Below are 18,150 nucleotides of genomic sequence, written 5' to 3' on the forward strand. Positions count from 1 at the left end.
CAGCGAAAAGTCCTTGCAGTTTCTGCCATTGCCCTCCTGCTTCTTGTGTCGCCCTGTCTGTTTACGTGGGCGACTGCCGTGATGTTTTTCCCACTGGATCAATACCGGCTGACCTTGAAGCAGAGGTCTTGCTAAGCTTAGAGCATTATAAATTTACCCTTAGCTCCAGTATATTTATGTGGAGAAAAGTCTCCATACTTGATCACACTCCCTGGAAATTTTTTCCTTGTGTGACTGCTCCCCAGCCTCTCAGGCTGGGCTCCGTGGTTACCAGCATCCAATCCTGAATGCCGAATCTGCTGCCCTCTAGAAGATGAGCACTCTATAACCACCACAGGAGAGACACCCTTGTCCTTGGATATTGGGTTATCCGCTGATGCATCTGAAGATGCGATCCGGACCATTTGTCCAGCAGATCCCACTGAAAAGTTCTTACGTGAAATCTGCCGAATGGAATTGCTTCGTAGGAAGCCACCATTTTTACCAGGACCCTTGTGCAATGATGCACTGTTTTTAGGAGGTTCCTGACTTGCTCGGATAACTCCCTGGCTTTCTCTTCCGGGAGAAACACCTTTTTCTGGACTGTGTCCAGAATCATCCCTAGGCACAGCAGACGTGTCGTCGGGATCAGCTGCGATTTTGGAATATTTAGAATCCACCCGTGCTGATTGTAGCAGTATCCGAGATAGTGCTACTCCGACCTCCAACTGTTCCCTGGACTATGCCCCTATCAGGAGATCGTCCAAGTAAGGGATAATTAAGACGCCTTTTCTTCGAAGAAGAATCATCAATTCGGCCATTACCTTGGTAAAGACCCCAGGGTGCCGTGGACAATCCAAACGGCAGCGTCTGAAACTGATAGTGACAGTTCTGCACCACGAACCTGAGGTACCCTTAGTGAGAAGGGCAAATTTGGGACATAGAGGTAAGCATCCCTGATGTCCCGGGACACTATATAGTCCCCTTATTCCTGGTTCGTTATCACTGCTCTGAGTGACTTCATCTTAATTTGAACCTTTGTAAGTGTTCAAAAACAAATTTTTAGAATAAGTCTCACCTAGCCTTCTGGCTTCAGTACCACAATATAGTGTGGAATAATACCCCTTTTCTGTAGTAGGAGGGGTAATTTAATTATCACCTGCTGGGAATACAGCTTGTGAATTTTTTTCCATACTACCTCCTTGTCGGAGGGAGACTTGGTAAAGCAGACTTCAGGAGCCTGCGAAGGGGAAACGTCTCGACATTCCCATCTGTACCCCCGGGATACTACTTGTAGGATCCAGGGGTCCTGTACGGTCTCAGCGCCATGCTGAGAACTTGTCAGACGCGGTGGAACGCTTCTGTTCCTGGGAATGGGCTGCCTGCTGCAGTCTTCTTCCCTTTCCTCTATCCCTGGGCAGATATGATCTTATAGGGACGAGAGGACTGAGGCTGAAAAGACGGTGTCTTTTTCTGCAGAGATGTGACTTAGGGTAAAAAACGGTGGATTTTCCAGCAGTTGCCGTGACCACCAGGTCCGATGGACCGACCCCAAACAAGTCCTCTTCCTGTATACGGCCATACTGTGCCGTTTGGAATCTGCATCACCTGACCACTGTCGTGTCCATAACATCTTCTGGCAGTTATGGACATCGCGTTTATTCATGATGCCAGAGTGCAAATATCCCTCTGTGCATCTCGCATATATAGAAATGCTCTATAGTCAATAAAATACTGTCCCTGTCAAGGGTATCAATATTTTTAGTCAGGGAATCCGACCAAGCCACCCTAGCTCTGCACATCCAGGCTGAGGCGATCGCTGGCCGCAGTATAACACCAGTATGTGTGTATATACTTTTTATTATATTTTCCAGCCTTGTCAGCTGGTCCTTGAGGACGGCCCTATCTATAGACGGTACCGCCACTTGTTTTGATAAGCGTGTGAGCGCCTTATCCACCTTAAAGGGTGTTTCCCAACGCGCCCTAACTTCTGGCGGGAAAGGGTATACCGCCCATAATTTTCTATCGGGGGGAACCCACGCATCATCACACACTTTATTTAATTTATCTGATTCAGGAAAAACTATGGTAGTTTTTTCACATCCCACATAATACCCTCTTTTGTGGTACTTGTAGTATCAGAAATACGTAACACCTCCTTCATTGCCTTTAACGTGTGGCCCTAATAAGGAATACGTTTGTTTATTCACCGTCGACACTGGATTCAGTGTCCCTGTCTGTGTCGACCGACTAAAGTAAACGGGCGTTTTAAAACCCTTGACGGTGTTTTTGAGACGTCTGGACCGTACTAATTGTTTGTCGGCCGTCTCATGTCGTCAACCGACCTTGCAGCGTGTTGACATTATCACGTAATTTCCTAAATAAGCCATCCATTCCGGTGTCGACTCCCTAGAGAGTGACATCACCATTACAGGCAATTGCTCCGCCTCCTCACCAACATCGTCCTCCTACCTGTCGACACACACGTACCGACACACAGCACACACACAGGGAATGCTCTGATAGAGGACAGGACCCACTAGCCCTTTGGAGAGACAGAGGGAGAGTTTGCCAGCACACACCAAAAACGCTATAATTATATAGGGACAACCTTATATAAGTGTTTTCCCTTATAGCATCTTAATATATATATAAGCATATCGCCAAATTAGTGCCCCCCCTCTCTGTTTTAACCCTGTTTCTGTAGTGCAGTGCAGGGGAGAGCCTGGGAGCCTTCCCTCCAGCCTTTCTGTGAGGGAAAATGGCGCTGTGTGCTGAGGAGATAGGCCCCGCCCCTTTTTCGGCGGCCTCGTCTCCCGCTCTTAACGGATTCTGGCAGGGGTTAAATATCTCCATATAGCCTCCGGAGGCTATATGTGAGGTATTTTTAGCCAAAATAGGTATTCATTTGCCTCCCAGGGCGCCCCCCTCCCAGCGCCCTGCACCCTCAGTGACTGCCGTGTGAAGTGTGCTGAGAGGAAAATGGCGCACAGCTGCAGTGCTGTGCGCTACCTTTAGAAGACTGAGGAGTCTTCTGCCGCCGATTCTGGACCTCTTCTTACTTCAGCATCTGCAAGGGGGCCGGCGGCAAGGCTCCGGTGACCATCCAGGCTGTACCTGTGATCGTCCCTCTGGAGCTGATGTCCAGTAGCCAAGAAGCCAATCCATCCTGCACGCAGGTGAGTTCACTTCTTCTCCCCTAAGTCCCTCGTTGCAGTGATCCTGTTGCCAGCAGGACTCACTGTAAAATAAAAAACCTAAGCTAAACTTTCCTAAGCAGCTCTTTAGGAGAGCCACCTAGATTGCACCCTTCTCGGCCGGGCACAAAAATCTAACTGGCTTGGAGGAGGGTCATGGGGGGAGGAGCCAGTGCACACCACCTGATCCTAAAGCTTTGCTTTTTGTGCCCTGTCTCCTGCGGAGCCGCTATTCCCCATGGTCCTTTCAGGAACCCCAGCATCCACTAGGACGATAGAGAAAAACTTTTACTAAGAAAGCTCTGTAGAGCTCCCCTAGCTGTGACCGGCTCCTCCGGGCACATTTTCTAACCGAGTCTGGTAGGAGGGGCATAGAGGGAGGAGCCAGCCCACACTCTCAAACTCTTAAAGTGCCAATGGCTCCTGCTGGACCCATCTATACCCCATAGTAATGTGGACCCCAGCATCCTCTAGGAACGTAAGAGAAAATGGGACAGGCCAGGAACATGTATGGCAGAGAGCATGATGGCAGCCAGTTTTCCCAGGAGAGGCTTTGCCAATTGGGAGCAGCCACGTTGCAGCAGACTACTCTGGGCGTAAGGGGTGTGCACACACGGATGTATTTATGTGCAGGGGGCTCAGCTGGATCCTTATTATTGTGTGCGCTTATAGAACACCATCTGCCATGTTATGAGAGAACAGAGGAGGGGAAGTAGGGGAGTGGAGGAGGGGGAAGGGGCATGTGGCAAGAGGAGGAGGGGGATGGAGCAGTTGGGGAAGAGGAGGAGGGCGAAGGGGCAGTTGGGGAGAAGAGGAGGGGGAAATGACAGGTGGGGAAAGGAGGAGGGGCATGGAGCAGTGGGGGAAGAGGAGGAGGGGTAGTTTGGAAAAAGAGGAGGGGGAAGGCACAGCTGGGGAAAGGAGGAGGGGGAAGGGCAGGTGGGGAGTGGAGGCGGGGGAAGAGTCACTTAGTGAGATTAGGGAAAGGGGCAGTTAGGGAGGGGGTTTCACTAAGTGGAGTATCCTTTTTTCAGAACAAGTGTAAAACACACCAGTCATGATTCAGTGATGAGAGTAACTGTCTGCACCTTGCGCCGGGGTAATTGGTCAGCACGGTTGTGTCAGAGGAGCGCACTGGTGCACAAAATGTAACAAAAAATACATCAGAATTCTCAATCTCCTGCAGTGGTGCATTTATGTTATCCTATCACACAAGCACGCCCTGTACCAGGGAACCAGCGTTTCCCATTCACCGCTGTCACTGCAGAGCGTGCCGCACTCTCACCACAGAAGCTATTCCCCTGTACCAGGGAACCAGCGTTTCCCATTCACCGCTGTTACTGCAGAGCGTGCCGCACTCTCACCGCAGCTCTTCCCCTGTAACAGGGAATCAGCATTTCCCATTCACCGCTGTTACTGCAGAGCGTGCCGCACTCTCACCACAGAAGCTATTCCCCTGTAACAGGGAACCAGCGTTTCCCATTCACCGCTGTCACTGCAGAGCGTGCCGCACTCTCACCACAGAAGCTATTCCCCTGTACCAGGGAACCAGCGTTTCCCATTCACCGCTGTTACTGCAGAGCGTGCCGCACTCTCACCGCAGCTCTTCCCCTGTAACAGGGAATCAGCATTTCCCATTCACCGCTGTTACTGCAGAGCGTGCCGCACTCTCACCACAGAAGCTATTCCCCTGTAACAGGGAACCAGCGTTTCCCATTCACCGCTGTCACTGCAGAGCGTGCCGCACTCTCACCACAGAAGCTATTCCCCTGTAACAGGGAACCAGCGTTTCCCATTCACCGCTGTCACTGCAGAGCGTGCCGCACTCTCACCGCAGAAGCTCTTCCTCTGTAACAGGGAACCAGCGTTTCCCATTCACCGCTGTCACTGCAGAGCGTGCCGCACTCTCACCGCAGAAGCTCTTCCCCTGTACCAGGGAACCAGCGTTTCCCATTCACCGCTGTTACTGCAGAGCGTGCCACACTCTCACCGCAGAAGCTCTTCCCCTGTACCAGGGAACCAGCGTTTCCCATTCACCGCTGTTACTGCAGAGCGTGCCGCACTCTCACCGCAGCTCTTCCCCTGTAACAGGGAATCAGCATTTCCCATTCACCGCTGTTACTGCAGAGCGTGCCGCACTCTCACCGCAGAAGCTCTTCCCCTGTACCAGGGAACCAGCGTTTCCCATTCATTGCTAGCAGCCATTTGAGAGCGCATCACAAGATACTGATGAGAGCAGATATTAGAGGAAGGGGGTGGAAAGAGGCGCCGGTGACACAGTAACGGAGACACGCACAGGTCATTATTTTAATGTAAAAATCCTAACTACTCGCAATATACAAAACAGTAAATATTTATATTCTTGTTGCGAAACGGAGGAAGTGATGACATCACAGAACGCGATTTGTGGAGCCGCGAGAGTCCGGTGTGAGAGAATGTTTACAGTGTCTCTGAATGTCACAGTCTGCGCACACTACACAGAGCTGCAAGTCACCATGAAGGCACAATGAGAATAAGGCACAATGGTCAGTAATTCCGTGCACTGCAGTGCTGCCATGGGGGGGGGGGGGGGGGGGGTTCATCATCATCATCATATGGGTTTCCACCTCCGGGATCACTCACATGCATGTACATACTCTGTGCAGCCTTCTCTAGCACCTGCCTGTGCTTTCCAGCCAAGTCTTTATATAATACAGCACAGTTGTTAAACTTTACAGTCCTGGGATACTGCAAATGTCAAATGAGCTGAATAAATACACATATAAATACATATAAACACATGGCTGAAAAGCACAGACTCAAGCTAGGAAGGAGAAAGCAATAGTTACAGGGTGACAGACAATCCAATATGTAGAAGATTCAACTGAAGGTGGAAACGCCAATTACTGTAATTAATAATCTACCCCAACAGCAGCAGCGGATTAAAATGTATCCGCTCTACATTCCATATGATCTACTCCAGGACATTCCCCAGAACACGCAGCGAGCCCAACACGGTGACTGTACGTATACTGACAGCGCACGGCAATATAAATTACCTGGAACAATCAGCAGCCCCCTGTCACCCCCGGTATTAGAGTTACTCCCGCCTTACTAGTACGGCTCAGCTAGCATGAGTAACAGCCGGTTTCCATTACAACTAACGCCCCTGAATACTGGGAAATGCAGCGCTACTGAAAGGAACGGGACTGACGGCAAATCACGGTATTCGTGGGTGATATACGGTAATTTATAGCTGCTCTCTATCCGCACGTGAAACTGTATAATATCCAGAAATGGCTCGATATTTATAGTAACGATTTCTTCTGCTGGTAAATGTACATGAAGAGACACAATGAGCCTTAGGCGGGTGCCTAGAGTGTCTGATGGGTGATCTGGCAATGCTATGTGTGCACAATGAGCCTTAGGCGGGTGCCTAGAGTGTGTGATGGGTGATCTGGCTATGCTGTGAGTGCACAATGAGCCTTAGGCGGGAGCCTAGAGTGTCTGATGGGTGATCTGGCTATGCTGTGAGTGCACAATGAGCCTTAGGCGGGAGCCTAGAGTGTCTGATGGGTGATCTAGCAATGCTGTGAGTGCACAATGAGCCTTAGGCAGGAGCCTAGAGTGTCTGATGGGTGATCTGGCAATGCTGTGAGTGCACAATGTGCCTTAGGCGGGAGCCTAGAGTGTATGATGGGTGATCTGGCAATGCTGTGAGTGCACAATGAGCCTTAGGCAGGAGCCTGGAGTGTGTGATGGGTGATCTGGCAATGCTGTGAGTGCACAATGAGCCTTAGGCAGGAGCCTAGAGTGTCTGATGGGTGATCTGGCAATGCTGTGAGTGCACAATGTGCCTTAGGCGGGAGCCTAGAGTGTCTGATGGGTGATCTGGCAATGCTGTGAGTGCACAATGAGCCTTAGGCAGGAGCCTGGAGTGTGTGATGGGTGATCTGGCAATGCTGGGAGTGCACAATGAGCCTTAGGCGGGTACCTAGAATGTCTGATGGGTGATCTGGCTATGCTATGTGTGCACAATGAGCCTTAGGTGGGAGCCTAGAGTGTCAGATGGGTGATCTGGCTATGCTGTGAGTGCACAATGAGCCTTAGGCGGGTGCCTAGTGTTTGATGGGTGATCTGGCAATGCTGTGAGTGCACAATGAGCCTTAGGCGGGTGCCTAGTGTTTGATGGGTGATCTGGCAATGCTGGGAGTGCACAATGAGCCTTAGGCGGGTACCTAGTGTTTGATGGGTGATCTGGCAATGCTGGGAGTGCACAATGAGCCTTAGGCGGGTACCTAGAGTGTCTGATGGGTGATCTAACTATGCTATGTGTGCACAATGAGCCTTAGGTGGGAGCCTAGAGTGTATGATGGGTGATCTGGCAATGCTGGGAGTGCACAATGAGCCTTAGGCAGGAGCCTAGAGTGTCTGATGGGTGATCTGGCAATGCTGTGAGTGCACAATGAGCCTTAGGCGGGAGCCTAGAGTGTCTGATGGGTGATCTGGCAATGCTGTGAGTGCACAATGAGCCTTAGGCGGGAGCCTAGAGTGTCTGATGGGTGATCTGGCAATGCTGTGAGTGCACAATGAGCCATAGGTGGGAGCCTAGAGTGTATGATGGGTGATCTGGCTATGCTGTGAGTGCACAATGAGCCTTAGGTGGGAGCCTAGAGTGTCTGATGGGTGATCTGGCAATGCTGTGAGTGCACAATGAGCCATAGGTGGGAGCCTAGAGTGTATGATGGGTGATCTGGCTATGCTGTGAGTGCACAATGAGCCATAGGTGGGAGCCTAGAGTGTATGATGGGTGATCTGGCAATGCTGTGAGTGCACAATGAGCCTTAGGCGGGTGCCTAGAATGTCTGATGGGTGATCTGGCAATGCTATGAGTGCACAATGAGCCTTAGGCGGGTGCCTAGAGTGTTTGATGGGTGATCTGGCAATGCTGTGAGTGCACAATGAGCCTTAGGTGGGAGCCTAGAGTGTCTGATGGGTGATCTGGCAATGCTGGGAGTGCACAATGAGCCTTAGGTGGGAGCCTAGAGTGTGTGATGGGTGATCTGGCAATGCTATGAGTGCACAATGAGCCTTAGGCGGGTGCCTAGAGTGTTTGATGGGTGATCTGGCTATGCTGTGAGTGCACAATGAGCCATAGGTGGGAGCCTAGAGTGTGTGATGGGTGATCTGGCAATGCTGTGAGTGCACAATGAGCCTTAGGTGGGAGCCTAGAGTGTCTGATGGGTGATCTGGCTATGCTGTGAGTGCACAATGAGCCTTAGGCGGGAGCCTAGAGTGTCTGATGGGTGATCTGGCAATGCTGTGAGTGCACAATGAGCCTTAGGTGGGAGCCTAGAGTGTATGATGGGTGATCTGGCAATGCTGTGAGTGCACAATGAGCCTTAGGCGGGTGCCTAGAGTGTTTGATGGGTGATCTGGCAATGCTGTGAGTGCACAATGAGCCTTAGGCGGGTACCTAGAATGTCTGATGGGTGATCTGGCAATGCTGTGAGTGCACAATGAGCCTTAGGTGGGAGCGTAGAGTGTGTGATGGGTGATCTGGCAATGCTGTGAGTGCACAATGAGCCTTAGGTGGGAGCCTAGAGTGTATGATGGGTGATCTGGCAATGCTGTGAGAGTACAATGAGCCTTAGGCAGGAGCCTAGAGTGTCTGATGGGTGATCTGGCAATGCTATGAGTGCACAATGAGCCTTAGGCAGGAGCCTAGAGTGTCTGATGTGTGATCTGGCAATGCTGTGAGTGCACAATGAGCCTTAGGCGGGTACCTAGAATGTCTGATGGGTGATCTGGCAATGCTGTGAGTGCACAATGAGCCTTAGGTGGGAGCGTAGAGTGTGTGATGGGTGATCTGGCAATGCTGTGAGTGCACAATGAGCCTTAGGTGGGAGCCTAGAGTGTGTGATGGGTGATCTGGCAATGCTGGGAGTGCACAATGAGCCTTAGGCAGGAGCCTAGAGTGCCTGATGGGTGATCTGGCAATGCTGTGAGTGCACAATGAGCCTTAGGCAGGAGCCTAGAGTGTCTGATGGGTGATCTGGCAATGCTGGAAGTGCACAATGAGCCTTAGGCGGGAGCCTAGAGTGTCTGATGGGTGATCTGGCAATGCTGGGAGTGCACAATGAGCCTTAGGTGGGAGCCTAGAGTGTATGATGGGTGATCTGGCAATGCTGTGAGAGTACAATGAGCCTTAGGCAGGAGCCTAGAGTGTCTGATGGGTGATCTGGCAATGCTGGGAGTGCACAATGAGCCTTAGGCAGGAGCCTAGAGTGTCTGATGGGTGATCTGGCAATGCTGGGAGTGCACAATGAGCATTAGGCGGGAGCCTAGAGTGTCTGATGGGTGATCTGGCAATGCTGGGAGTGCACAATGAGCCTTAGGCAGGAGCCTAGAGTGTCTGATGTGTGATCTGGCAATGCTGTGAGTGCACAATTAGCCTTAGGCGGGAGCCTAGAATGTCTGATGGGTGATCTGGCAATGCTGGGAGTGCACAATGAGCCTTAGGCAGGAGCCTAGAGTGTCTGATGGGTTATCTGGCAATGCTGGGAGTGCACAATGAGCCTTAGGCAGGAGCCTAGAGTGCCTGATGGGTGATCTGGCAATGCTGTGAGTGCACAATGAGCCTTAGGCAGGAGCCTAGAGTGCCTGATGGGTGATCTGGAAATGCTGTGAGAGTACAATGAGCCTTAGGCAGGAGCCTAGAGTGTCTGATGGGTGATCTGGCAATGCTGGGAGTGCACAATGAGCCTTAGGCAGGAGCCTAGAGTGTCTGATGGGTGATCTGGCAATGCTGGGAGTGCACAATGAGCATTAGGCGGGAGCCTAGAGTGTCTGATGGGTGATCTGGCAATGCTGGGAGTGCACAATGAGCCTTAGGCAGGACCCTAGAGTGTCTGATGTGTGATCTGGCAATGCTGTGAGTGCACAATGAGCCTTAGGCGGGAGCCTAGAGTGTGTGATGGGTGATCTGGCAATGCTGTGAGTGCACAATGAGCCTTAGGTGGGAGCCTAGAGTGTGTGATGGGTGATCTGGCAATGCTGGGAGTGCACAATGAGCCTTAGGCAGGAGCCTAGAGTGTCTGATGGGTGATCTGGCAATGCTGGGAGTGCACAATGAGCCTTAGGTGGGAGCCTAGAGTGTATGATGGGTGATCTGGAAATGCTGTGAGAGTACAATGAGCCTTAGGCAGGAGCCTAGAGTGTCTGATGGGTGATCTGGCAATGCTGGGAGTGCACAATGAGCCTTAGGCAGGAGCCTAGAGTGTCTGATGGGTGATCTGGCAATGCTGGGAGTGCACAATGAGCATTAGGCGGGAGCCTAGAGTGTCTGATGGGTGATCTGGCAATGCTGGGAGTGCACAATGAGCCTTAGGCAGGAGCCTAGAGTGTCTGATGTGTGATCTGGCAATGCTGTGAGTGCACAATGAGCCTTAGGCGGGAGCCTAGAGTGTGTGATGGGTGATCTGGCAATGCTGGGAGTGCACAATGAGCATTAGGCGGGAGCCTAGAGTGTCTGATGGGTGATCTGGCAATGCTGGGAGTGCACAATGAGCCTTAGGCAGGAGCCTAGAGTGTCTGATGTGTGATCTGGCAATGCTGGGAGTGCACAATGAGCCTTAGGCAGGAGCCTAGAATGTCTGATGGGTGATCTGGCAATGCTGGGAGTGCACAATGAGCCTTAGGCGGGAGCCTAGAGTGTCTGATGGGTGATCTGGCAATGCTGTGAGAGTACAATGAGCCTTAGGCAGGAGCCTAGAGTGTCTGATGGGTGATCTGGCAATGCTGGGAGTGCACAATGAGCCTTAGGTGGGAGCCTAGAGTGTGTGATGGGTGATCTGGCAATGCTGGGAGTGCACAATGAGCCTTAGGTGGGAGCCTAGAGTGTATGATGGGTGATCTGGCAATGCTGTGAGAGTACAATGAGCCTTAGGCAGGAGCCTAGAGTGTCTGATGGGTGATCTGGCAATGCTGGGAGTGCACAATGAGCCTTAGGCAGGAGCCTAGAGTGCCCGATGGGTGATCTGGCAATGCTGGGAGTGCACAATGAGCCTTAGGCAGGAGCCTAGAGTGCCTGATGGGTGATCTGGCTATGTTCTGCTCTGTGAGTGTTTTCAAGTATCTGTCTATCAGTAAATGAGAGTAATTCTTAGGACCGGTCTGGAGTAATGCAATATACAGGCACGGCTGAAAGGAATATCTGAGGGCGTGAGAATAGCGGTGTGTACCATACAGCCAGAACACGCTCAGCGCGGAGACAATGATTGGCCAGACGTGCAGAGGAGGAGCACTGCGATGACGGGAAAGCATGGAGATCTGGCGTTTGAGCTGCTGCTATATACACAGACGCTGAGCGGGTCAGGCCCACCACTAACACTCAGCGCCAATGTATCAATCAGTCGGGTTTGTTCTGTATCGAATTCTCACGGGTTGAGCAGGGAGCAGTCCGGAAAGAGACGCAGCGCCGTCAGTAACCTGCCGACACCACATAATACTTTATCAGTTACATCGTAACGTCTCCAATGTCTCTGTAAGACATCTTCCACTTAGGGGTCCACAAAGGAGACTGCGATGTAGCGGGTTCCTTTTGTAGTGCGGAGTCCTTCGTGGTAGTGAGTCAGCCGTCCCGGGTGCATCAGGGCCCAGCCTTTCCTGGGGGCGGTCACTGAGCAGTTGTAGCGCAGGAATCTGCAGCCGCCTCCCTGCAGGAGAGAAGGAGAGATAAATACACATCCCACAAGATGGCTGCCACCGCGACATCATCCCACAACATGGCTGCCTCTGCTATGTGCCTCAGTGATGTCATCCCACAACACGGCTGCCTCCGCTATGTGCCTCAGTGACGTCATCCCACAACACGGCTGCCTCCGCTATGTGCCTCAGTGACATCATCCCACAACATGGCTGCCTCCGCTATGTGCCTCAGTGACGTCATCCCACAACATGGCTACCTCCGCTATGTGTCTCAGTGATGTCATCCCACAACATGGCTGCCTCCGCTATGTGCCTCAGTGACATCATCCCACAACATGGCTGCCTCCGCTAGGTGCCTCAGTGACGTCATCCCACAAAGTGGCTGCCTCCACTATGTGCCTCAGTGATATCATCCCACAACATGGCTGCCATCGCTATGTGCCTCAGTGACGTCATCCCACAACACGGCTGCCTCCGCTATGTGCCTCAGTGACGTCATCCCCCACAACATGGCTGCCTCCGCTATGTGCCTCAGTGACGTCATCCCACAACATGGCTGCCTCTGCTATGTGCCTCAGTGACGTCATCCCCCACAACATGGCTGCCTCCGCTATGTGCCTCAGTGACGTCATCCCACAAGATGGCTGCCTCCGCTATGTGCCTCAGTGACATCACTGGTTCCTATACGCACTGTCATCCCACAACATGACACAATTCTGTGACAGGACAGAGTAAGCCATGGCATATTTTATAATCAGGTGCAAGTAGTACAATTGTACTGTAACCAATAGCAACTACTGACCTCGTAGTCCTGCCCCACACCGTTCAGGGCTATGTTAATGGTGAAGGTCGATGCGTCGTGGTGAGGCTCCAGCAATGGCTGCTCGTCTGGTTTATAACGTACCACAAAGGCCAAATCAAACTGCGCCTGTACGTGTAAGACATAGACGTAGTCAGCGACTAGAGGGGGCACTCTACAGATACACCAGTCACAATGCAGAACACACAATGCAGTCATCATTATTTATCACCATGGAAGGATCGGTCTAGATCTGATTTTACTTCTTTTCTCTGCACCCCTCGGGCCTGGAGTAACTACTAGGACACGCCCCCGTTTTATGGTTTCCCATCACTTTTCATGGGGATTATATAATTGCTCGTTCTATCTGAGCGATAGACAAGGAACAGCAGACGACGCACATATTTTCCTTATCCCCCGGAACGCGTCTGGAAGTTATCCGGCTGCTTCTCCTGGAGATCCCACATTTACAGACGGAAACCAATAGAATATCCTATTTTATACTGTTATGTTCCAGCATGTACTGCCGTAACCAGGAGCAACGCCTTCAGGTGAGACGGGCGCAGTTATTCGGAGATCCAGAGGACCTACCTGGGTGTAGTAGCCGGGGTACATCTTCTCTGTAATGGGGGCCACAAAGTCTAGCAGGAACTTTTGCCATTCCTTCTGAAAGTTGATCTGGGTCATGTGAATGTCGATCGTCGGGACATTTTCATACCCCCCCTGCAGTCTCTGGTCCTGCAATAAACCAACGAGGATGGACACGTTACTGTGGACCTGACAGCGCTAGAAGGTAGGGTGCAGTGCATGCTGGCTGCCTGTAGGTGGCGCTGTGTATATTGTTATGTCTCACGATAGACACTGACAGCCAGGAACACAGAGTTACTAGCCGTCAGTAACTCTACTTACAGGCTGTTCATGTGACGATCACTTCAATGCAACCGTTACACAACTCCTAGTGACGCCAAAACTTCTGTGGGCACCACAGCAACACCCCTCCCCCCCCCCTAAAGTTTCTAGAGCGACCGTTCTCTGTAGCATTTATTTGTGCCCTAGTTAATGTTATGCCCCATAGTAGTGCCCTGGTTCGTTGCATACCCCATGATAGTGCCTTAGTTCACTATATGACACACTGTGGTGCTGCCAGTATACATTATGCCACACACTACCCCTAATTGACATTTTGTCTGTGCTTTTCATCCAAGCTTTTATAAGGGGAAAGTTTTACCCATCATCGAACTGAGACACGACCTTGCATACAATGGTGTACGGAGCTGTGTCATATTCCGGGGGAAATGACAACAATCATCTTATGCCTGGTAATATAAAGACTTGGCTAAAAGACACAGAAGACAGCCTACAAAATAATGAAACCAAAAGATAAATGCTTTGTGCGGAGTCCCCCTTTAATGTATACGTTGGCTTAGTACTGAGAGGAGCGCCCGGTACTTACCGACTTACTTCCAGATGACCACTGACCGTAATGTTCCATTTCCTCCACCAGCTCATCACACGCGGTGGCGGTAAATATCGGGAACCAGTAGACGTCTGGACACGGCTGCATTACGCACACAGGAAGACAGATTAATTCTCAGTTACACACCAACAAGGGATAAGAATAGAAACAAAATTAATTCTGTCGTTAAGAACAGAGTAAATCTGAACCCGCACATTCATTTTTATATATATATATATATATATATATATATATATATATATATATATATATAAAAAATATATTTTCTCCTTTATAGCAGATTCAGGTAGTTTCCCCTGACAGCTGGCTATAGCGCTCTATGGAGGGTCTCACTATTACGTCAGTCTGGTATCCGCTGTGTCTATTGTGCGTCATGCCCACTGAGGCGACTCTTCTGCGCGTTGTACGAGTGTCTCTGATACAGGATGGATGATGGATCTCATTGGCTGTAATGACCTCGCACCCACTTACTTTCTGTCGTATGAACGCCGCCTGATCTGTTCCATGTGACACAAGATAAACGCACGGAGTTTGAATTGGTGATTTACACTGCAATGGGCACGCGGTTCCCCAGGCGGTTACACAGCTGTGCCAGCCCCGGTGGGTACCCTGCTGAACGGAAGATTATTCTGCACCTTCTCGTGGGTGTAACCTGACGTCCTCCAGCCTCTACTATATACATTGCTTTATCTCTTAGCCTCCTGCAGGTCATTTCTATCCCTAGATTTACCCTATATTTATGCCATCTGGGTGTGCGGTTTAGTTTCAGTGGCCTGGGACACACGGATGGCACAGCTGTACCGGAATAGCATCTGTGCGTTACTGACGGAGGTATGAAAGTGTGACATGAATGTACTTCATAAACCTTGCAGAATGATGCGTGCAAGCCCATAAATTAAAGTCGTTTGGCGGCAGAAAAGCCGCGAGAGTGTATTCTTAGATGTTGCGGTTACTTTTGTTTTTTAGGACACTAACACATAACAAAGTAACAAAGAAAATTTCTTATGCAGGACTGTTATCATGGCTGCAGGACGTCGGGCGTCACCGCTACGGGACGTCGGGCGTCACCGCTACGGGACGTCGGGCGTCACCGCTACGGGACGTCGGGCGTCACCGCTACGGGACGTCACGCGTCACCGCTACGGGACGTCACGCGTCACCGCTACAGGACGTCACGCATCACCGCTACAGGACGTCACGCGTCACCGCTACAGGACGTCGCGCAAGGTGTTTCTGGAGCACAAACACAACAGACTGCTGATAGCACTGTGCCCGGAAGACATAATATATTATAGGAAACATATGACGGCAGCTCTTCATATTTACCGATTCGATGGCTTTCCCCCTGAGAGCCGCAGTGTGGTTGGGATGAATGTACTTCTCTTTCCAGTCCTGTCACGTGAACAACAGAAGGACAACATTGTATTTGTGCCTTGTATAATACAGCGTCTTACCGTCTGGACTAATCTACAGGAACCGCTGAGTTCTGAAACTACAGTGTAACTACCCTGAATGCCTCTCCTCCATACCTGCAGGTGTAGCAGCCTGTATTGCAGCATTATATGACGGAGTGACAGCACTGTAACAGTACTGGACGATATTGGCACAGGGCCGGACTCATGCTCACCTGGATGTTTTGGGAGATCTGCCACAGGTCATTGTTATAGTGAGAGGTCTGGTAGTTCTCCAGGTACAGGATGTGACCGAATGGCTGCAGGTTTGTCACAAACATGAAGATTCCCTGGAAGCAGACAAGGCAGCGGTCAGACCCCAGCAAGCGCAGCCCTCCCCCCCGCACAGACCGCGGTCCCCACCACTAACACATGGCCGGCAAATCCTCACTTACTGCAGAACGTTTTTCTCCTGGCAAACACAGGTGCTGGGGACACGTCAGGGAATGTCTCCGGCTAGTGCGAGAAGCAAATACAGGACATCTTGGCCGCCCCCTCTCCACCCGATACTGGGGCGTGCACAGTGCGGGGTCACTACAGGGCTTGTGCCGGGAGGGCAACACATCACACATTGATATTATATTATCACCCCCTCCCCACGTAGGACATAAGGGGCTGTACCGCAGCGGGGTGCTATGATCAATCCAACATGTCTCAGCAGAACGCTATAGTGTCTAAGAGGGACTGGACGGACTGCAACATGCAGCCACAGTGAGAGGCTCCCCTACCCCCGAGAGAAGAGCGCCCAGCGCGCACCGTTCCCCTCCCGGCCGGGTCTAATACACCCCCCAACTCTTCTGCTGTGCGGGCCGGGGGAAGCCTGATGGAGAGAAACATAGCGTCATGTCAGCGCACTGCGGACGGACTACCAATATGGCTATACGCACGTACAGAGATCTACGTATCAATGCGACCAAACTGAGCCCCCCACTCTTCCGTATGCAAGCGTCCACAGAGCATACCCACGACTCTGGCACAGTTTGTGTCTCTTGCGTGCGTTCCAACTGTTACCATCCACAAACGCCCATTTAGGGGCGGCAGAGAAATGGCTGAGACGCGTAGGACTCTGAATCAGGCGCTAGGTGCAGCCACATTCAGACCAGGCACCGGATTACTGCGCAGGACACAGCGTTACACCGGCGCCCTGCGTATGTAGTGAAGGGGGAGCGCTGCACTATGACACCAGAGGGCGTAACGAGTAAAGAAGTTACCAGACCATTAGAATGACGCAACACATGACAGTAATGTCGGCGCCAGCGGCTGTGCGCACCTAAAAGGAGCAATACTTGAATTGCTCCGTAGGCCGCCATCTAGTGGCCGTCTGAATGCAAAACACTTGAATTCCCCCCATAGAGGTTAGCCTTTTGTTATATAGGATTCTGTGCATGGTTCATTTGGCATTTGACGCGCACATTTCCTCCACTGTGAATAAGCGCTCCATGGAGAGACTGCGGTTTCTGGCGCTTATTACGATACTTTAATTGCCGGCGATGTGTTAATGTTGTATTTAGCTCATATATATATATTGTAAAGATACAGAAGACAACAGTAGATACAGGTCGCCATCCTTCCATACTGACCTGCTGGCGTACATTGTAACAAAACGCCATATCAGGGTCCAGATTCCCCCCGCGGAACACATCGTACTGGTTGAGCTTATTGCGGAGAACGCTGCCTTTCACCAGGTAGACATTGCTGATATAGGGAACATTCCAGATTCCACTGCAAAAGTTGGGATCAGTCAGACACATTGCACTTAAGGGCCCTACACACTGGCCGATTTTCGGAAAGATATGAACGATCTCGTTCATAAATGAACGAGAACTCGTTCATATCTTTGAGTGTGGAGACTCCAGCGATGAACGATGTGCGGCCCCGCGCTCGTTCATCGCTGGTCCCCCGTCGGCTGTGCATGCAGGCCAATATGGACGATCTCGTCCATATTTGCCTGCACTTCAATGCAGCCGCGTGACGGGGGGAGTGAAGAAACTTCACTCCCCCCGTCACTGCCCCCCTGCCGCCGGGTCGCTCGTCGGCCGTATCCGCCGTCGGGCAGCTCGGCGGCGGGTCGGCCAGTGAGTAGGGCCCTTTAGTCTCATTAACAAGATAATCAGCTTAATTATCCCCGAGCTGCGGGTCAGGAGTCCCTGCGCCAATTACGTGGCGGTAATGACGGATCAGAATTTAATACGATGCTATACAAATGCCTGATGTGGCAGTAATATTAGAATAAAAGGGGAATTACTGATCGTTCATATGTTTTATTTTCTTCTACATCAAGATTAAATTCTTTCATAATTCTGCCACTAGATGGCGCCATACACTTGTGTAACGATGATATTTAGCGTCGCACGGTAAAGTGCTATAAAACATAACATAACAATGGGATCAGCTTTTGTACTGAAAGCTACGTTTGTGGTGAGCCGGCCTTGGTTGGCTACTAGAATCACCAGGACGCCCTTGTACCAGCCTACACTTCTGCAACATACGTCTCTAAACAATTCCGTAGCCTGTAGTTACGCCGCACGTCCGGATTGGGCGTTGCCTACATAGCGCTGT

General features: G+C 51.1%; 1 protein-coding gene across 1 annotated transcript in view; it reads right to left on the reverse strand.

Moving 5' to 3' along the window:
• Window positions 1-5,469: 5,469 nt before the first annotated feature.
• Window positions 5,470-18,150, reverse strand: part of PLOD1 (procollagen-lysine,2-oxoglutarate 5-dioxygenase 1) — a 39,617-nt gene continuing 26,936 nt past the window's right edge. Inside the window, exons 13-19 of the mRNA XM_063943870.1 lie at window positions 17,172-17,313; window positions 15,768-15,881; window positions 15,467-15,532; window positions 14,117-14,221; window positions 13,255-13,401; window positions 12,667-12,792; window positions 5,470-11,872 (exon numbers count right to left, since the gene is read on the reverse strand). Coding sequence (XP_063799940.1) covers window positions 11,717-11,872; window positions 12,667-12,792; window positions 13,255-13,401; window positions 14,117-14,221; window positions 15,467-15,532; window positions 15,768-15,881; window positions 17,172-17,313 — 856 coding nt within the window. The 3' untranslated portion in view covers window positions 5,470-11,716. The remainder of the gene's footprint in view (window positions 11,873-12,666; window positions 12,793-13,254; window positions 13,402-14,116; window positions 14,222-15,466; window positions 15,533-15,767; window positions 15,882-17,171; window positions 17,314-18,150) is intronic.

This window comes from Pseudophryne corroboree, chromosome 10, assembly GCF_028390025.1.
Source record: "Pseudophryne corroboree isolate aPseCor3 chromosome 10, aPseCor3.hap2, whole genome shotgun sequence".
Taxonomy (NCBI): Eukaryota; Metazoa; Chordata; class Amphibia; order Anura; family Myobatrachidae; genus Pseudophryne; species Pseudophryne corroboree.